The sequence below is a fragment of the Pagrus pagrus genome, assembly GCF_965226575.1.
Source record: "Pagrus pagrus genome assembly, chromosome: 4".
NCBI classification, from domain to species: domain Eukaryota; kingdom Metazoa; phylum Chordata; class Actinopteri; order Spariformes; family Sparidae; genus Pagrus; species Pagrus pagrus.
Genome location: NC_140188.1, coordinates 30,110,555 through 30,130,100, shown reverse-complemented (window position 1 = coordinate 30,130,100; position 19,546 = coordinate 30,110,555). Strand labels below are relative to the sequence as shown.

Here is a 19,546-nt window from a genome sequence, read left to right as displayed (position 1 = left end):
TTTAGACATAATGTTCACTCTTTATCAACAACTTTATGATCAGGCCAGTGAGAAGATCAGACTGGTTCAGATTTACTGTCGGGGACACTTTAACTGTTATATTCAGCTCATGTGGAGTAGTGACGGTATAAATATTCTTCAGCCCTTTTTTGAATGAATGAATGAAAGTACCTCTGTTCAGCAGGTGCCATGTGCCAAAGAGTACATTCAGCCTCTTTATGCTTTTAGGTGATTTAATAATTGGCCCATGAAAGGGTTGAGTTATACAACACTGTTTTAAGTGAGAAACTGATCCCAGTGCTGCTCTTTTGGAGGAATTCCATGAATTTGACTCAGAAATCAACTGAGGCAAACTGATTGAAAAAGCTTTTTACTGTATACTTGGATTTATTTGTGTGTGTGTGTGTGTGTCTACAACACACCACATCCCAAAATGTATATGAAATGTAAGAAACACACAATAACTTAATTATTGGCCGCTGCTAATACACACAAACTGAAGGCAGGGCAGCTGGGAGGTAGTTGTGATTTCTGACCACTAGGTGGAGCCCCGACACCGCTGCTGCAGCAGAGGAAGAGGAGCTGCTGCGCCGCAAAACGACGGAGAAAACCCATGAATGTACTGAGAGAGCTGAGCACAGGGAGGAAGACGCTGTATGTCTGTGAAGTAGTGAAGAGGGAACTGTATGAGAAGTGCTTGAGATGACCGAAGAAAGGATTTTTAAATGGGCAAATATATCAAACACAAACATATGATACTTAACTGTAACTTTAAATGTTCTTTATGGACATTTATGGATCTTTATGGATATTCATCACGACTATCACTGCAACAGATAACATGACAATAATCATATAGTTTCAGTCAGAATTATTACAACAGTCATGATCATTGCAGTAATAATGATATTTAATGACTAATGTTTAATGACCAGTTTAAGAGACCGAGTTGCTCCAGATGTTTGCAGCTGGCTCAACAGGACACACGCCATTCAACATGTTTGCTTTTTGTATTACTTCTAATAATTTAGTTACTTATCACGTGCGACCACTTTCTGCAGAGAGTTCATGTGTATCGCAGCAGTCTCACTCAGGCTGCTGTGAAGATACTGTTTCTGTGTGGTGCAAAGAGAGAGCCACCACAGTTCTGAATGAAACTGTCTTTAAATGATGTGTCAAACTAATAAATGCGTTTTGACTTGAATCAGCGGAGGAGTTTGGATGGAAGCGGCTTGGAGATGAATCAAGAAGTTACATCTAAATATGAAAAGGAGCTGTCAACCTGTGGATCTACACTGTCAAGATTTTCATGATTCTGGATTAAATGTATGTTTTTAGTCATTAAAAATAAATCAAATCAAATATCAAAAGTGCTCAGTGCTGCTGGATGTTCACCTGCAGCCCTCAGCAGGTGAGTGCGCTCAGAGCACTTGCTGCAGTGAGCTGGAGGCCTGCGATGGCAAAGATGGCTGCTGCCCTTTGCCACGCCCACTTCTGTCCCACTATTATATGTTTTTTCCTGAAATAAAGCTTAAAAATATGTTTGGATATATTGTCTGCGTGTAGAGTGGCCGCAGTACACGCGTGGCCGCCGATAGAAAGTGGATTTCGGTGTTTAAGTTGCGCACAAGAAGCACCCAATGCTGTAGTGCTTAATGAGGGGGTGTGATGCTCAGATATTGCAAAAGGAGGATAAAATTAATAAAAGTATGATTTCTTTTTGGTCAAAGTGTGAAATTATGTTATATTACATTAAAGTGGAGCTTATACAATGTCCATATGTAGTGATTTTTATTGAAAAATCGATATAATTCAGTTGCCTCTGAATATTCAAATTGAAAGTAACGCGCAATCAAATCATTGTCAAATCATTGAGTTCTAGGGGTTTTAAATAGTAGGCATGGAGGGAGAAAATCTCAAACTAATATGTCCCCAGCTATATTACAATATTGTTGTATGCTGTGACTCTGCTGTAAGACATTTGTGTCGAGATTTTTGGAGACTTTTGAACAAATTTCATTCTTGGCCATTTTGCTTAGGCAGAAAAGGACGTTGTGGAGTCCCACAGGTCTTCTCCAGGGAGCCTCTCTTCATCTCTGCCCATCATGTCTGGTGAGTTTCACATTGGATTTTCATCTGGAAAACGATTTTGTTGCATTTGTATCCTGTTAGAGAGAAAAGAGAAAAAAAATTGGACATGTTTAGTGACAAAATTAAAAGCACACAAGAGCCACGTGCAGAATGAGGAGGATTTTCCTGAAACTGTCCATTTTATAACAAATTGAAATAATATATAAGCTGGCCAACAGTGAAATTAAACTTCAGGTGATAAATCTTTGTACTTTATGCCACCTGTCTTCAAGTTGAAGTGTGGATCAGGAGAGTCGTTTTAGTCTTAACAGCTTTATCGACATATAGGGATTAATCATATGTTTCATTTCTATCAGGGCTGTCTGCTAACACACGGACATATAGATTATCTCCTGCGTTTTATTGTTAAGGATTAATAACTACTATGCGACATTTCAGTCGGAGCCTCTCTGCCCGGGCTGCTTGTGCGTAACAGGACGTTAGGAGTAACCGTGTTAGAGTGGGATGTGTCTGCTGTGTGATTTTGGCCCATTTGCCACATTTAAGACAAATCATGAAGTAGCATTTAGCCGTATGAATATTTATCAGATGAGGTTTCGCAGCCCATGTTTCTTCACCTTATCAAATCGCATTTTTCCAAACGGCTCGCCACTCCTGAGTGCATTAAATTACGCCTTTAGGCCTAAATTACGTGCAACTCTGCGAGGCGTTCTTTCCCCGGCTCCTTAATCAGACTTTATCTATAGGAAAAACACGGCCAGGTATTCCCTGTATACACGATACAACGTTTCCTTCAGTTTGATTTATAAACTGCTCTCGTTGTTTTCCGTAAATCAACAGTCTGATCGAACCGGAGCCAGGGTGAATTTTACTAAATGAGCGGACAACACGGCGCTGAAGTGCGTAAAGACTCAACAGTTTGTCAGGGATAGTTGCTTTTCACCGAAACAAACTTCACTGAGGGGTCGATTCTTCTACACAACTGTGGCTCAAACGAACAACTTCAGCGCGATCACGAAGAAAAGTGTGAAGCTGAAGTTACCGATCGACTTACAGACTCTTTTCTCCTCTTTGTCCGTGCGTTTTAAGCGGGTTTCCCCGAGCGCCTTTATCCGACTTTAGCAAACAATCTAACACGTATTCCAACCTCTAGATCCACACAAGCTCACATTTTCATCACTCGTCCTACCGTCCATGCATCTGCGATCAGAAATATATACTCACATTAACGCATTTTGTGCCGCTTTCCTTTGTTCCTGGTCTGGGCGCGGTGGCTTAGCAGCGCGGATCACACACAGGCTGCAGTGAGGGAGGCTGCTGACGGCGCAATAGGATATTCCGAGCCGTGTGCTGCCGTAAAGAGGGAGCCCTAACCGGCTGCACTGGAGGCTCCGGGGTCGGGGCGAGGAGGGGAAAATAGCCGGAGCCACAGCGCGCACTGACGGCTAAAAAACGCGCATTACGCACCGCGGATTCGGACAAAACTTTACACTTTAAAGCGTTACACATAGTTTAAAATGCAGTTCACTTTTTTTTTTTTTATTAGATTATGATATATGTGTGTTACAGACAGTTTCTACCACAATAAAGTGCATTCATTATGACCACATAATCGTCTCGTGAAGAGATTGCAGCTTCTTGGGAATCATTTTGTATGATTTTTTTGTATTTGAGGGAAGAAAGCACATTGTGGAGTTAAACTGAAGGAGGAGGAGGCAGAGGTTAAGGAGGGGGCAGTGTGGCGTGGAGAGGAGTCGGTGTGTGCTATTGTCTGCTCCACGGAGGTGTTTGATAAACATGAGTGACATGCTGTTCTCTGCCTGCAGCAGATAAGCCGAGGGTGTACCAGGGCGTCCGAGTGAAGACCACAGTCAAGGAGCTGCTGCAGAGGCACAGAGCCCGGGAGGCCAACAGTAAAAAAGTGAAAACGGTAACTTTCCCTCCCTCACTGTCCACACCATACATCCTCACTGTCCACACCATACATCCTCACTGTGCACACCATACATCCTCACTGTTAACCCGCCTGTCCCACTGTCAGACAGAGCAGGAGAGGGAAAATCACTCACTGAGTAAAGTCATAATCTGCCTCTGTCAATGGCTGCCTACACTTCCAGTAGAAAACACCCAAAACCATCAAGCACGCGCGCAAACACACACACACGCGCTCTCTCTCTCTCTCTCTCTCTCTTGCTCTCCCTCTCTCTCCCTCTCTCTCTCTCTCTCTCTCTCTCTCTCTCACACACACACACACACACATTTGCAAGGAGAAATTGCCAAATATCAGAAGAAAAAACGTTTCTTTCAAGTTCATGTCCGAATGTTATGAATATGTGATAATCCCTCCTTCCCCCTCCTGTGAACAGATATCCCAGGCTTGCTTGGAGCTTCAGGATCTTTACGCGTCTTTTCCAAGTAAGTTTCCCTACACAGCAGCAGCGTCCAACTCCAGTGTCTAATGCTGAATAAAACAACTGAGGCTCTAAATCTACTGCAGCATTTGAATCCCACCTGTCCTGAAGCACTCACAGGCTATACCTACACTGGCACCTACAAAAACGCTCCACAATGATCCAAATGCAAAATGCAGCCATCAGCTTTAAAAACCCGCTCTGGTTACAGCGAGTGGAACTAAAGCTGACATATTGTTGTTGGAATCATGTAAAAGAAGCAAAGTCAAAGCACACCGCAGTCCTTGATGACAGCAACAACCTGACCTGAACCCCGCACACCAGGACCAAATACTCACATGAAGTCAGTCCTGACCAGCTGGTCAGAAACGTAAATCTAGTCAACTATTGACAGCTCCATTCCAAAAGTGCAGGGTCCTCTCTTATAAACTAAGGCTAGGCTACATTCAAATGTGTTGGCTGATGATGGTGTCATGACATCACTCTCAACTTATAGGCTTATTTAAATATCTTCCTGCGGTGTGTTAACATGCAGAGACACCAACCTGCAGCTTTTTAAATGCCTACTTGAAGATATTTTCCCCGTTCACATAAATTCTCCATGTCGGCAGATCAGGCCTAGAAAATATTAACAACTTTTCATCTGGAATGCAACACAAGTCCTGAGCTGATGTGTGTACACACTCTGGAGCTCAGCCGAGATGTAGATGAGTGTATGTAACAGGCATGGGATCCTTATCCTGCAGCCTTGTGCTGCGAGACTCTCCTTTATTTACTGCGTGGATGTTTTTTAATGGAAACTTTCTATCTGATTCCGCCAGGCTGTGTGGACCCTCCTCCTGCCATTCCTCCAGCGGACGCGAGCAGCTGTGGCGCGCGAGCCCAGCACCTGCGCGTCGCCTCGTTCTCCTGCCCCGACGGCTCGTGCAACATCCCGACGCAGGAGAGCAGCTTCCACGACATCCAGCCGCAGTTCGGGGACGTGATGTTGCCGAGCAACGGCTACAGTGGCAGCAGCAGCAGCAACAGCAACAGCATCGGCGGCGGCTACAGCACCTCCCTGCCTCCACCTGCCACCCTACCGCTGCCCTTGTGCCATGGACTGTCCTCTGATGCGGACTACTATGGGATGGTAGGTCTGACAGCGCTTTTAAGAAGTCTGCGTTTCAGCTCATTAATAGCCGAAATATGTAGAAAGATGACACCCATCATCATCTGCAGGGTCTTTTTGTGTGTTCAGCACTATAGTCTATCATTCCATGATTATTGCAATATAATTTTAATATATAGGCGATCTGTAGTTAAAACAGGTGTATTTCTTAAAAGTGTATGTTTGGTATTCAGCATGTATGCTGAATAGAAGACACTTGGTCTCACAGGAATAACTGTTTTTTAACACCTCAGACAACCTTAAATTGTGTTGTTTTTGAATAGAGGTTTGGTCCAGCTGTTTCGCCTGAGCAGAAATCTGTGCTGTGGCTGGAATTCAGTGTGCACCAATTATATTTGTGTTGCTTTTTTTTCTTTTTTACATTTAGAGCAGCTATTACTTACAAGAAGCCTAAATACAATAACATATGATAATAGAACAGTGATATTTCAGTAGCTTTAATAAAGGAATAATAAGCCTAATTTATTCACATTGGAGAACTCAAACAAGGATCACACTGATGTCCATCAACTCCTGCTCAACATAATCCTCACCATGCACCATGTCTTCCTCTCCTCCAGGCTCCCTGCTCCTCACCAGAGTCACTGAAGTTCTGCAACCCCGTGGATCACAACAGCTACTCGCCACAGGACTCTTTTTCCTCGTCCTCGTCCTCCTGCTACGACTCACCCACCAGGATGCAGTCCAGCTACCACAGCTTCCCCTCAGAGCACTTCCACTATCAGCACTGCAACCTCCAGGACTGTTACTGCCTGCCCCACTGTTGGCCGGGCCAGCAGGAGAGCTTCTCTGCCCCTGAATACGCACCTTACTATAACCCCACAGACTATCCATACGCCTGTCCCGTGGAAGAGAACTATTTCAAAAGGGATTTGCAGATGAGCTCCGAAATGTGTTACAACATACTATGATGAGACCTTGAGCAGTATTGTCTTTTGTCTGTAAATATATTTTCAAGTGAGGCCGTTGTCACACTTTGCATGTCAGTGTGTTCTCTGACTTGCTCTTATTTTGGTGGAGTGTGCATGATGAATGCTAAATGTACCGAGAGGCCGATATTTTTGTATCAATTACTTTTTTTACCGCCTAGATTTATTTTCATACGCATAAGTTGTTGCTGAACTTAATAAAAATCTGTTAAACTCGTCAGTTTGTTCAAATTCATTTGTCTATATTGGCCGATGAAGCTTTCACGCTTTAAAAGCCGACAAACGTAAAGTGTCAAAGGGAGTGTCAGTTAGTTTTCTAAAATTCGGTCATTACCTCCTCACCTTCATGCTGCTGTAAAAGGGTGTTAAGTGAACAGCGTTGCAGCATTCTCCTACACAACTGAAGTAGCCAAGGACTACCACAGTACCACTACAACCAAAAATCTTACATCAAGGGTGTTAGTAGTCTCTTCAAATCAATTCAGGGTCTCAGTTTGGGGCTTCTGGAGACTTGGATCACAGCAGACGAGCTGTAAGGAACCATTTGATGTTTTTTTGGTTGTTTTTTCTGTGGACTACGAAACTTCACCTGACTTTCTATCAGCATGGAGGGAGGGGATGATGACTGAGTTTCACTTTTTGGCTGAACATTTAGTCTTGGTCGAGTTCATCAGTATCGGGGCCAGTTGGTTCACATTTTGTTCATTGAACAAGCTGATACAGTTCTTGACTATGTTGCTTAACATCTCCATTTACACCAATTACAAGAAACTGCAAAAATGTGGGAGGAGAATGAAAAAAACAAGGCAGACTGATAACATGTTGGGGCCGAACCGGGCGGTAATGCAACACTTTGCACTGAAGCGAAGGAATCCTGAAAGATTTGAGGGAAGTTCACTAAAACCTCAGGCAACAAAAAGTGCACGGAGAACTGTTTTTTATTAGGATGTTACATTTAAATCAAGTTGACATGCATCTATATATGTATCATAAACAGTTTGGGGTTGGATGTTACGGAACAGGATCACAGAGCAGCACATGACACACTTACAATACTGGAGAAATACCTGGAGGAAACTTATGTAATGACCACATCTGTCTTCATCTTTGAAGGCCTGACTGTCAACGGCCTCAAGTGTGAAAATTGACCTTCAGTAAGTGTTTCTCTTATTGTGTTAATTGTTATACCATCAAAATGATTACAGGAGGACAAATATACATATAAAGCAATCATATTGCTTTCTGGAATGACCATAACAACCACTGAGGATGCTGAGGAGGTCTCATCTTCAGTAATATTTCTGCAAATCTGGCAGGTTTACATACATTTTATTATTACACACATAGTACACATGTTGGATTTAAAAAAAAAAAAAAAGGTTGATTATGCCAAAAATGAAATGTATTGCATGTATACATAATAAATAGATAAATAAATGGTGTTTAACATCACATCACATATGGTTGAGAAGCTTCAAAACAAGATTAATAATCAAAATCTGCCTTTTTAAATACAGAGTTTGGTTGATGGCTGGCCAAAACCTTTTAAAGGGTAACAATGCCAGTTTCCACATTAAAGTGTGTTAACAGGTCTTGTGGATTACTACTACATTAGTATAAAGTATTTTTGTCTCCAGAGGAAGCTGCATGTAATCTGATAAACTGCCTCAGAGGCTTAGTTGTATTGTGGGTAACGTAGACACCAGGTTTTTAATCGCAGTGGCATCACTGGAGGTTTATCAGATTATTATGGAGGCTTTACACTACGTTTTCACATATGCAGTGGGTGAAAAAGACTTGAGTGGGTTTCTGAGGGGAGATTGTTTTTTATTACTGATTAGTCACATATCTCAAACATTAACACCATATATAGTGGATCTGCAGCACCAAATTCAACAATGTATTCCATAGATTTAAATATGACAGTATAAAACAGTTCAGGCAGCCGAGGTTTGTTCTATAAATGATGAAATGGATCATGGTTTCACACACACAACAGGGCTCCACTGTTAAACTGTTGTAAGGTTGAAGCACCATTTAAAGGAGACATAATGGTTATTAGTTTTTGTCCTTTCCTTCAGTAGTCCTGCCTTTAATTCTGTGACTTTGTGACATCACAGTACATCACCATTTCACACATTTGCATAATTTATGCCTAGCAGCTTGTTTGCCATGTTAGAATTGATTTAGCACAGCTGCTCTGTTGTTGTTAGGGGTGCTGGCTCAGGCGTGTGTGAGCTGACCAATCAGAGTAGACTGGGTATTCAGGAGGGCGGGCCTTAAAGAGACAGGCGCTAAAACAGAGCTATTCAGACAGAGGGTGAACACAGTGCTGCAGCACTGGACAGGATGAGAGCTGATGTGTTTTTTAAGCAGGAATGCATGTAAACCTGTTCTAGCAGTGATCCAAAATAAAATTATGAACCTGAAAATATGCAGAATAAGCAGAATATGTCTCCTTTAAACCTTATTAGCTGAACAGACAAATACATAAACATTATAGAGGGAGCTGCTCGGAGAGACACTGACTTATTCATTTGTTCTAGCTTTGACTGTGAGAGAAATAGATATAAAGGACAGTATGGAATTCACACACTGTCAAATGAAAAATTATTCACTATTGATATTATTAAGAATATCAGAGTTGTTGAAAGTTGAATATTTATAAGATGTGCTTGTTTGATCAGTTGTATGTGTATTCTTTTATTTACTTGCCATTTTCATCTTTATTGTATTACATTTGCACATGACAGGGTGACAGGCGTCCTGGTCCCCTTACGTTATGTACTTTGCTCATGAGGGGTCATCATGGAATATAGAGATGTCTCAAACAAAGTTTAAAAGAAAACAAAGACATTATAAAATCAAGATGAGTCCATCAGGACAGTCTGAGTATTGATGGAAGCACAGAAACAACTAATGTGAATTACTACAGTGTATGACCTTATTAACGAAGCTTTGTACAGTATTCACATACCAAATGTTTCTTCACACAGAAGAAGATTCTGTGGGAGCAAAATAATGAGTGATGATTATAATCTTACACATATTTAATGTACCTCCAAGCCATAAACTTGACATGTTGCTGCAGCAGGAACGCACCCTGTCATTTACCACAACGTTGTGTCAGTGATGATTGATATTGATATGGATACACTCTCAATTCATTCTTACCATAATAACACAGTGTGTGTGTGTGTATGTATCTGTGAATGCGTACAGTTTCTATGATGATAATAATCAGAAATCAGAAATTCCCGCAAACAGGGACATTTGTGAATGCATTATAATGTGTGTATACCACTGTACAATCGTTGTGAGCACTAATGAATATTCATCATGTTTAAAAACAATGCTTATAACTATAATTATACAGCTCTGTAAGTGCATTACAAGGTATTGAAGGTATTAAAGCTGATGTTCTTAATGCATTATAATGCATTATAGATATGGTCTTCATAGAAAGTGTAGCCAAAAAATACATCTATACCGATATTAGGAGGTAAAGAAATTCCAATAAGGATATGCTGTTTTTCCACATCAACTCCTCAAATGTGTTTATCAAACACTTGACAAAGACTTGTAATGGATCACCCTGAGCATCTTTTTCTTCATTATAAGCTCTTTAAAAAAGTTAATTAAAAAAGTTTCATATCGGGGCATAACAGACAACACGTACGCTGATACTGATGCATCTGTGACAGGCCAACATTGATCTATAATATCAGTTGACGAGGAATGGAGTTGAAATCCAAAAACAGACATTTCAGCGAATGCTGCAGAGCCCCAGGTCAGACTGGCTACACTGCTTGGTACTAATAGCAGCTCCAGAGACAAACTAGTCTGGAATTAGTTTGTCCCCCCACCCCAGGTGAGGAGGCAGCCAGGAGCCACCACACCTATCTTATCTTATTGTGTGTAAGGAGCGTAGCAAATCACACCATAGGCCTGTTATTCACTGCATGTTGTGGCATGATCCGTAATCAGTGAGAGGAATAATTTGAAATGGAGAGTGAAATGAATACTGTGTGTGTATTACAATCTGCAGCTTTTTTCGCTGAATCCTCATTTTTTTCCAGAATGTTCTCACACGTACACTGTACCATGTAGCACTCATGCTACTGTTGTTTTTAATGATACCAAACTGCATGTAGAAAGTGATCATCTCCTGATGCTTATCTGAGCTGAAACTGAAACATTTCAGTTTAAACCTGATGGAGTGATGTGGTTCCATACTTAACTAAAGTCTCATAAACTGCTAACAACAGCTTCTTCTAACCTTTCTCTCCCCTTTGAGCCTAAATGTAAGAGCCGGAATCCCCTGCAAGGCACACAGAGATGCACACATGTAAGTGAAAGGGTTGGGGAATGTGGCGCTGACCGATCAGCAGCTTGAATCAAGATGTGATCAAGATGTGATCCACCCTTACCTGATCTGTCTGCTGCCCCTCACTCTCACATAAACAAGACCAACATTCCCCGTCCACCTCCAGGGTCACTGCAGCCGCATTGTTAAGACTTCAGTGGAGAAAAAATAAACAGTCTGTGGCACATAGTAGAGCGCATACCTCCGCCTAGGTCCAACACTCCCCTTTAATTCAATCAAGCCTAATCCAATATCAAACATTAAAGCCCCATGTCACTCTACATTAACCTTGACCATAAAATAAGCCCACCAGATCTAAGATTCACATCAAATTATAGATACCAGTCATCTAAACACATCTGATGTTTTTCATCAAGATCCATGCATTATGAAATTGATGAAATTAACACCTAACTTGCAATGTAACAGAAAATGAGAAAAAATTGTGACTTGACGTCCTCCGTGTTTCAGACGGAGTCATTTAACCATGTGTGTTCTGATTGTTTACACCAGGATTGTTTGCCTGATCATTTTTTCTCCATGAATTGATAACAAGTGCTGAGAATACGTCAACATAGCCACAAAAAAAAGATGTATGACAGGAGAAGACCGCATTGTCCTCCCCTTTACATAGGTGGAAAATCTGGTTTTTCATTAGGCTCATATCAATGCAGTTTATAAAGAGTTTAAGTGGTGCATACAATAAATACATTGTTTGCAATTAATCAAAGGATACTGTCATAATTTGTACAAGTTTGTCTATAAACAAAGGCGAGGATCAAACACACAGTCCTTGTTTTGTGCAAAAATTTATATAAAGTTCTCTGAAGCTAATATCACACTTCAACAGACTGAGTTAGTGAAGCCAGGGGAGTCTCTTCCAGAGTCAGTCTTTTGGTACAGAATTCCCACTTTGTGTTTCCACAGACAGACCGACCTGCAGTGAAGGGACAGTAACACAAACCAGGGTCAAATGATCTCATTTTGCCTGGTTCTTAAGAAAAATACCACATTAAAATAGACTCAGAGATACCTTTCAACACTGTTTCCTTAAAACCAGCTCTTATCTTGGCATGCTTTACTCAGGAACTTGGCTGTGGGCATTGTTTTAATATCATGACTCATCATCAGATAGATAAAGAAGCAGAACAACTATGTGAAATATGTTTTTAAATCGTGTCTTGTATCATTAAAATACCAAGTTCAATCAAGTTATGAAAACTGTAGCTTGATAAGGTTCTTCAACTGTAAGTGCCAGGTGTGTACTGGACCCTTGGTACCAGAACCTCTGTGCCAACAGATTATTGGACAGACTTCTAGTGAATTTAACCAGGTCACGGTCAAGTCTGAACAAAACAAAACAGAACAGACAAAACAGAAAATCTAAAGAAACCATCCTGACCCCACTTCACACCTAGCTCTCATTCCTGAAACTAGGCATTGTGTCAACGTTAAACACTAAGGGATTAGCACGTTTAATCGTGCGTGTGTGTGTATGATCCTGTTGGCACACTCCTGACATACTACTGCTAAACCAGCACTTGTGGAAATCCCCCTGCAGAGGCTTGGCAAGACCTGATCAACGCCCACACTCAGGCCTCACCGGAGCTCTAGTCAGCTTAAATTTGCTGGTATTGACGTTTCAGCATGCCGATAAAGACAACTGCCATCTTACATGTGTGTGTGTCTAAAAACTAGTAAATGGTCAAATTGTTTCAGAAAATCACATTTTTCCCAACATAGGTGTTTAGCTATCCAGGTGTTAAGCTCTCACATACGTCACCCACTGATAATGTAATAAGTGATGAGAATGAGTGGACTAACTCAAGTTATTATACTGTAATACTACTGTATATATCATAACCCTGAATTCTTAAACTAAACCTAACTGTATCCGACTGGCTGTGGGTCAAAAGAGGGCCCGGGTTTCTGTTCAAAGATTCTTGCCAACATGACAACAGAGTAGCTCAGTTCTCAGACTGCCAACGCTTCTGTGTGAAGAACATTTTTCTCTGCAGATCTGTGATTCGCATACTTGCGTGAGTTGTAAAGATTTAACTTTTAACAAAAAATTTATGTATGTGTGTGTGTGTGGCTTTGCTGAGCATTATGTGGGGACTACAGGACAGAGTGGGAAGAGGCAGAGCTGTGTCTGATGCCCAGAGCTCACCAGCAGGAGTCAGAGAGTCAGACCCTCTGGAGGAATAAGCGGTGGCTAGTGGCTGAACGAGCACAGCGCTGGCTGCACATGTAAGTGTGAGACATTACAAATACGGTCACACTCAATTATCTTTTTCATTGGACATATTGTATAGTAGAGAAGGTTGGGGTGAGATGGTGACTCATGACAAAGCTCTCAGTACAACCAGCTGAGCCACCATTAGGCTCCTGCTGTACACATGTCATCAAAGAGCACAACACAATAGCAGCTTGATTAGGGACAACACACAATCGGACTGGATGTTGTTCAGGCTGTACACCTCCACAAGACTCCTTTGAAGTTTTATGATCACATTCACTGAATCAGTTCCTTTGTGTCTAGACACAGGGCTGCTTTTGTCTTTGTTAATGTTTAAGCAACACAAGCAATAATTTTCTCTTCAATCCCAACAACTATCCTCCAACATCCAACATTTCTCAATCTTGGCGCAGCATTCAACTTTGGCACCCTGAGTAAAATGTTATCAGGGCTGGAGAAGGGGAATGGTGAGTAGGGTAAATAACATCACTGTATTTCACAATAACTGATAAGTGAGCCTTTCACCTGCGTGCAGTCGTGTCACAGGGTGTTTCTTTATTGAGCGAATCAGGGGCTGTTTACATTCATTCACTTTTTCTGCAGAAAACCCCAACACACACCCAGCGAGATTACAGAAACACTGAGCTGTGACAGGAATGTCTTATTTACACACCAAACAGAAGGTAAATGGAGGGTGAACACACCTGATTTGTGATAGCACTGTTTCTATTTGTGAAGCAGCTCAGTCAACATTATTAAAATCATAGTTTTCATGCAAAGAAATTGCTGCAAAAAGAAAGATAAAGTGATTGTATTCAGTTCGTCATAGCTCCTCTGTTTCTCTGTTTAAGTGAAACCGTCTGCACGGGAAGTGATGCTTCTTACATTTCTGGTTTATTTACTCACCTGGCCTGATCAGTGATAGCCAGAGTGGCAGAGCAGATCGAAGATATTAGACATTTATAAGGAACATTCCAGGAAACATCAGTCTGAACCAGACACGTATTTTGCAATATACATAAACTAATGTAAATAACATCAGCGGGTAATAATCATCTTTATCAAACCACTCTTATTAGATATCTCTAGATATACAGTATATACACACATATACTCTATGTCGTATGTGACACCATGTAAGAATGCAATAACATACAGGATCTGGAGCGACTCCCGTTATTTGAGGCCTGCTATCTTGATCTGTGGCATTGTGGACTGTTTAAGGATATCCTTCACATGAAGTGAGCAGGAGGAACAGGCCTTGGCATGACTGCTGTGGCTCCAGTGCCACTCCTGCTCTTCAAGTCATGCCTCCTGCAAACTCTGTTTTTGTTCACAGATGAAAACCCAAGATAAATCACATGAGCGTGGAGCAAAAGCAATAATGAGAGCAGACAAAGAAAGAAATAAAGGAACTACACTGGGTCATATCGCACATTGGTTTATTAATGATTCAACATTACTTATTATATGTTGATGAAGGTTCTCACTCATCCAGGTCATGGTTAATAAGTGCTGTATTGTAGGCATCTGGGCTTGAAACGTGAAAATACTAGAAATACTTTTTATAAAAGAACCTCCTTTTAGACTGACAACCAGTACCATAAACTTTCATCATTAGTAAGCTGGACGATCATTGTTTTATTTTTTCATTGAATTTGGGTCCTCGATGTTGAACAAACCTAACAATTTTGTTATACATGCAGTACATTAGATTAGATTAGATTAGATTAGATTAGATTATAGAGTAGATGTATTTAGAGTGAGTTTGGCAGTTTACATGCAGCTGCTGCCACTCAGCTTGTAAAAGGACCGACATTTATTACTCACTCAGTCCTTAAAGTGAAAAACAGTGTTTGATATGATTTAATAGATCAGACTTAAAATATAAACAGACCACTTCAGCAACTTCAGAAGGAAAATATGCGTGAGTAGAAGTGTTGACAAAGTGACTCACTGTGTTTTTCTCCTGAGTCACTACCATAAATGTCATCTCTATGGTATTTTCATCATTATCGTGTTATTGTAATTTCGAGCAATGTAACTTTGTTTGGGATGGAAGTATGTCCCGCTAAAACAAAACACTGACCCTAACCTCCATGATGAGAGCCTTCACAATGTTTTCCCAGGATGTTGAGGCCCTCCCTTAAAGAGAGGCCCTTCACCTTTCATTCTTCCATCTGATATTAACGTCACCATACGTGGATCATTACGACGTTTTAGGAATACAATGCAGTGACGGAGGGATAAATGGGGGTTAATAGGGGCCCAACAGATCCTTTTCACCTCAGGGCCCTTCAGCAGGCCGACCCAGCCATGAAGACAACAATGACTATTTAAATAGTCAGGTCACGGTTTAGAATCAAGCATAAGGCAGATATATCCGTCTAAATTTGGAATGCTAGTTTTAAAAAACTTAATTTGCCCAGTTATCACTGAATTACAGATGTTCAAAATTTCACTTTTTCAAGCACTGAGGATTTTGTCCACATCCATGAGAACCCCACAAAAGTGCTGTGAATCATTTTAAGCATGTAGTCGACATTCGTGTGACACAATTCAAAAGCTCTAATGGCTTGATTGAAAATTCATGATTTGTAAAATGGAATCACCTTCATATGTTTTATTAATTTTAAAGCAAAGCTTGTGAATTTTGTTTTTCTTGTCCAAATGTGTCATCCTTGAAGCAGAGTAAGGGTTTCAGGGACAACTACACCTACTTCCACGGTACATGGAGAAGGGAAATAAGGGGTCTAAAGAGACTGACGCGTTTCGGTTGATGGCCTTCATAAAGGCCCTGATGAGGACCACAAGCCATAAGGCATCCATCTAATGCCGCATTCAGACCAAATGCAAAGAAAATATTCGATATTATATATTCGAAGTTCGATTGTGGGTTTATTAATTTTTCATCGTGTCTACCCGCGCAAGTAATGCAATTAAAAATCTGATGACTTGAAAGTCTTGATGACTGCCGTTTCCAGGGCTACCTGAGGCTGACCGGTGCCCAGTTCTCAGCTGCAGAGTGCCTGGTATCTGTCTCCACTGAGGGGCAGTTTCTTAATAGGTGAGTTAAAATCAGTAACTGTGACCAGCAGGTAGAAATAGACTGAATTAATCAGTCTTGGTCTTACCACATCAGTATGGACCCAAAGCAAGGAGATTTAATTCCCGTTGCATTTGGTCTGAACACATCATAACAGTGAAGTTGTTCTATATGCTGTAATTGTTGCTGGAGCCTTTTCACCTCTATGTGACATCCTACTGTATGTGATGATGGCAAGTAGAAGCCTCCCGCTGCCCTCACTGGATTTTAAGTCCATAATTATTCCACTGCTTGATTCATCCAAGAACTGTACATGCAAATGATGAATAAAAATGACAATATTCACGTCTTTGCTCACTGGCAGCTTTTAAAAAAACTCCCTATCATTCAAAAAAGGCTCATTCAGTTAAAAAAGACATCTATGGTGTATAACTAATGGCTTTATTAATGATGAGTTAATCATTTACTAAAACTTTAATGATCAGTTTTGAAGTTCCAGACTTGACGGCTTATTAGAAAATGAAAAACACTTAATACATTTTTTAAAAAAGCATTATTTCCAAATAGGATTAACATGTGCCAAAGGCAACCCAAAAGTTGATCAGTGTAATCGTTTTATAGAAAAAACTGATCTATAAAGCATTAGGAAATAATGTCTTGGTAAAGAAATTATTATAAAGGGTGGATTATTGGGAAGTGGTACTTAGATACAAGTTTGTAATAGCAGCGATTGAGCAACAATAGAATGAGTTTGAAAGACCTCCATTGGTACAAGCTGTGGAATTTGTGTTCTCTGCCTTCTTGGAGTGGCAGATTTATGTCTCCCTGGGGGGCAACCTTTCCTTGATAGGTTCTAGTAAGTGCTCCATGTGTCCCGCCCCGTGTGCTGCAGAGGGTGCTGCACAGGCATGTTTCTGCAACACCTCTAGGCCCAAAGATGCAGCTCTTTAAAGGGCTTCCGTGATTAACACTTGAGGCTCTCGTCAGAAATCACATTGACTCTGCCTTTGAGATAAAATAAACTGTTAGGCTGCTGCGCCGAAAGGAGGAGAAAGACCCGACTGAGCACCTACTGGCAATTATAAGCAAAGTGTCACACATGACATTACATACCTTTCAACACTGTTTATGTTCCTGAAGCACCCTCAGGACATGTGAACATAAGCTATGTCGGCAAATCAGCAGAAGACCAACTGCCCCTTCTTTGATCCACAGGGGAGCTGAAGTAAGACCAACACATGTTGGATGAGTCATCAGATAAATCATTTGCCAAGAAGCACAGAAAGCAGATGAATGATGAGGGTTACATATGAATGTTTGCACATTATGCTCACGTTGAGTTCACAGAGGATCTTGAGTTATAGTTACATTCAAGCCGATTTTAAAAAATGAACTGAAGAAAGCTGAACTCCTGGAATTCATAAAATACATTCATGCATGAGAATTATGCAGTATATCACGTTTCAGCTGCAACATTCACATTTAGATTTATTGTCTCGTTACTGTCCCTGTTGACTCCCATTGGAGTGTCACCTTTACTCTCCACATTTGTTTTCACAATGTTTAATCCTGAGAAAACGGAGCCAAAGACAACTTCTCTTCACATGTTCCCATCATGTGAGCGTGTCGGGCACATTTTCTCCCCTGTGATACGATCTCAGGTGCCTTCAGGCGTGGGATTTGACAGATGAGTTGAAACCCCTTCCACAATGTCAGTTTCCCCTGGGGGAAAACCCCTGAGACTCAGAGGCCTTCACTGCCAAGATCAAGCCCAAGCACTGGGCCAAAGTCCTCATCCTAAAGTACAGCATTAGACGGGTTGATGCACTCTGTTGCACGTCAGAAAATTAAAATTAAACTAGCTCGCATATTTCTGCTTGAACAACAGCCCAAATAAGGTCAATTTAGGCAGAGGCACTTCCTTAAGTTTAAAACTGCACCAAGCAGGTTAGCATACAGCTCCACATGGCAGCAGGATAACCTGCAGCTGAAACATTTGAACTTTATTTTAAGTAGATTTTTTTTTTCACAATCATTTTTTCTGTTGTAACTTATCTTTATCATACACTGATTTGTGATACTCTCTCCCCTCTTTATGAAACACTCCTGCTTTATCTCTCCCCACCAGGTGTGCACTGCTGTATCTCTAGATTAAAATGTCATGTGCTGAGCACTATATTTCTTATGGAAATGTAATGTATTGGATTTCACTTTCCTTTGGCCGGAGATATACTACAGTGACCATATATGATGTCTTATTGAAGTCAATCCATAATTTTACATGTGGGAGCTGAGCACCTCTGAAGGTCTGAACCTAGAATCTCCCCTAATCTCACCTGATGCAGTCTGACTTTGAAGTCAGTTTGAAGACCTTACATGGGCTCACTGGCCCTGGTTGACAGTGAACCTTTCAGATTGTTGTTTCTGACAGAATACAGAGTGTTTTACAGAAAACCTTCCATTTAAGAAAAACACTGTGTTGCATATTTCAGATGGCACAGACAGAAACTGTCAACTGGTGCCTAATCTACTTCTTAATTCGATTGCCTTTGGTCAACTTTCTGCTACAATAATGAGCCCAGCTCTTAAATAAATCATCAGCTAAAGTAAAAAAGAAAAACAGCAGTACAGGACACACAATTATCCTCCAGGCTTTTACAGTTTGAGGAGAATCCATCTATGTCAATCTGGAACAACCGTCTTTGAACAGAGGAGATGGCCTAAGACATTACTTATCACCCACCTACAATGCAGTACTGAGTTCTCTCCCCAGACAGCTTAACAACCATTCACACCTGGGCTCACCTAGTCCTAGCAACCCACATGAAGGCCGGTTGGGTCAGCGACCCACAAGTGGCCCTAACGACTCTGAAACTCAGAGCTCACGAGTGTCCATAACGACTCTGTAAGGACACTCCCACACAGAGTTTAAAAGCCTGCAACTCCTCCAGTTAGTGAGAACTGAAGAAGCCTCTTGGATGAGAGGTGAGACGTCTTCAATAAACTGAAACAAGTCCAGTTACCTACCATACAGCACTTAGAATAACAATGACCTGAATGACTGAGAACCTTCATCATCATCCTCCAGGCTTTTGTTAACTGACAGTGTTATTGACAGGTTATATAACTAAGGTAAACACCTGAAGGCTACGAGAAGATGGACAGCACTTCATGGTAACTGCGCCTCAGAAAACTCTGACAGAGCTGCCTCAGACAACAACAACAACAACAACAACAACAGCATCCTTTCCTGGTGTTAAATGAAAGTTTTTGCTGCAAAAAGGAATTTACTT

General features: G+C 41.1%; 1 protein-coding gene across 2 annotated transcripts; it reads left to right on the top strand.

Moving 5' to 3' along the window:
• The first annotated feature begins 1,894 nt into the window (after positions 1-1,894).
• linc.pou2af1 (lnc RNA pou2af1) lies at positions 1,895-6,819 on the top strand. 2 transcript variants are annotated; one of them, XM_084350529.1, is made up of 5 exons: positions 1,895-2,112; positions 3,918-4,021; positions 4,458-4,506; positions 5,324-5,634; positions 6,234-6,819. In XM_084350529.1, the coding sequence occupies exons 1-5, from the start codon at positions 2,106-2,108 to the stop codon at positions 6,582-6,584; spliced, it is 822 nt and encodes a 273-aa protein (XP_084206655.1). In that variant the 5' UTR covers positions 1,895-2,105; the 3' UTR covers positions 6,585-6,819. The 2 variants fall into 2 exon arrangements, with proteins under 2 accessions (XP_084206655.1, XP_084206656.1); XM_084350530.1 differs by lacking the exons at positions 1,895-2,112; positions 3,918-4,021; positions 4,458-4,506 and adding an exon at positions 5,116-5,215.
• The last annotated feature ends 12,727 nt before the right edge of the window (positions 6,820-19,546 follow it).

Bases quoted from the DNA above. Each gene is read 5' to 3' on its own strand.
- linc.pou2af1 (XM_084350529.1), top strand. The intron at 4,022-4,457 runs GTAACTTTCCCT...TCCTGTGAACAG, and splicing joins ACAGTAAAAAAGTGAAAACG to ATATCCCAGGCTTGCTTGGA. The intron at 4,507-5,323 runs GTAAGTTTCCCT...TGATTCCGCCAG, and splicing joins TCTTTACGCGTCTTTTCCAA to GCTGTGTGGACCCTCCTCCT.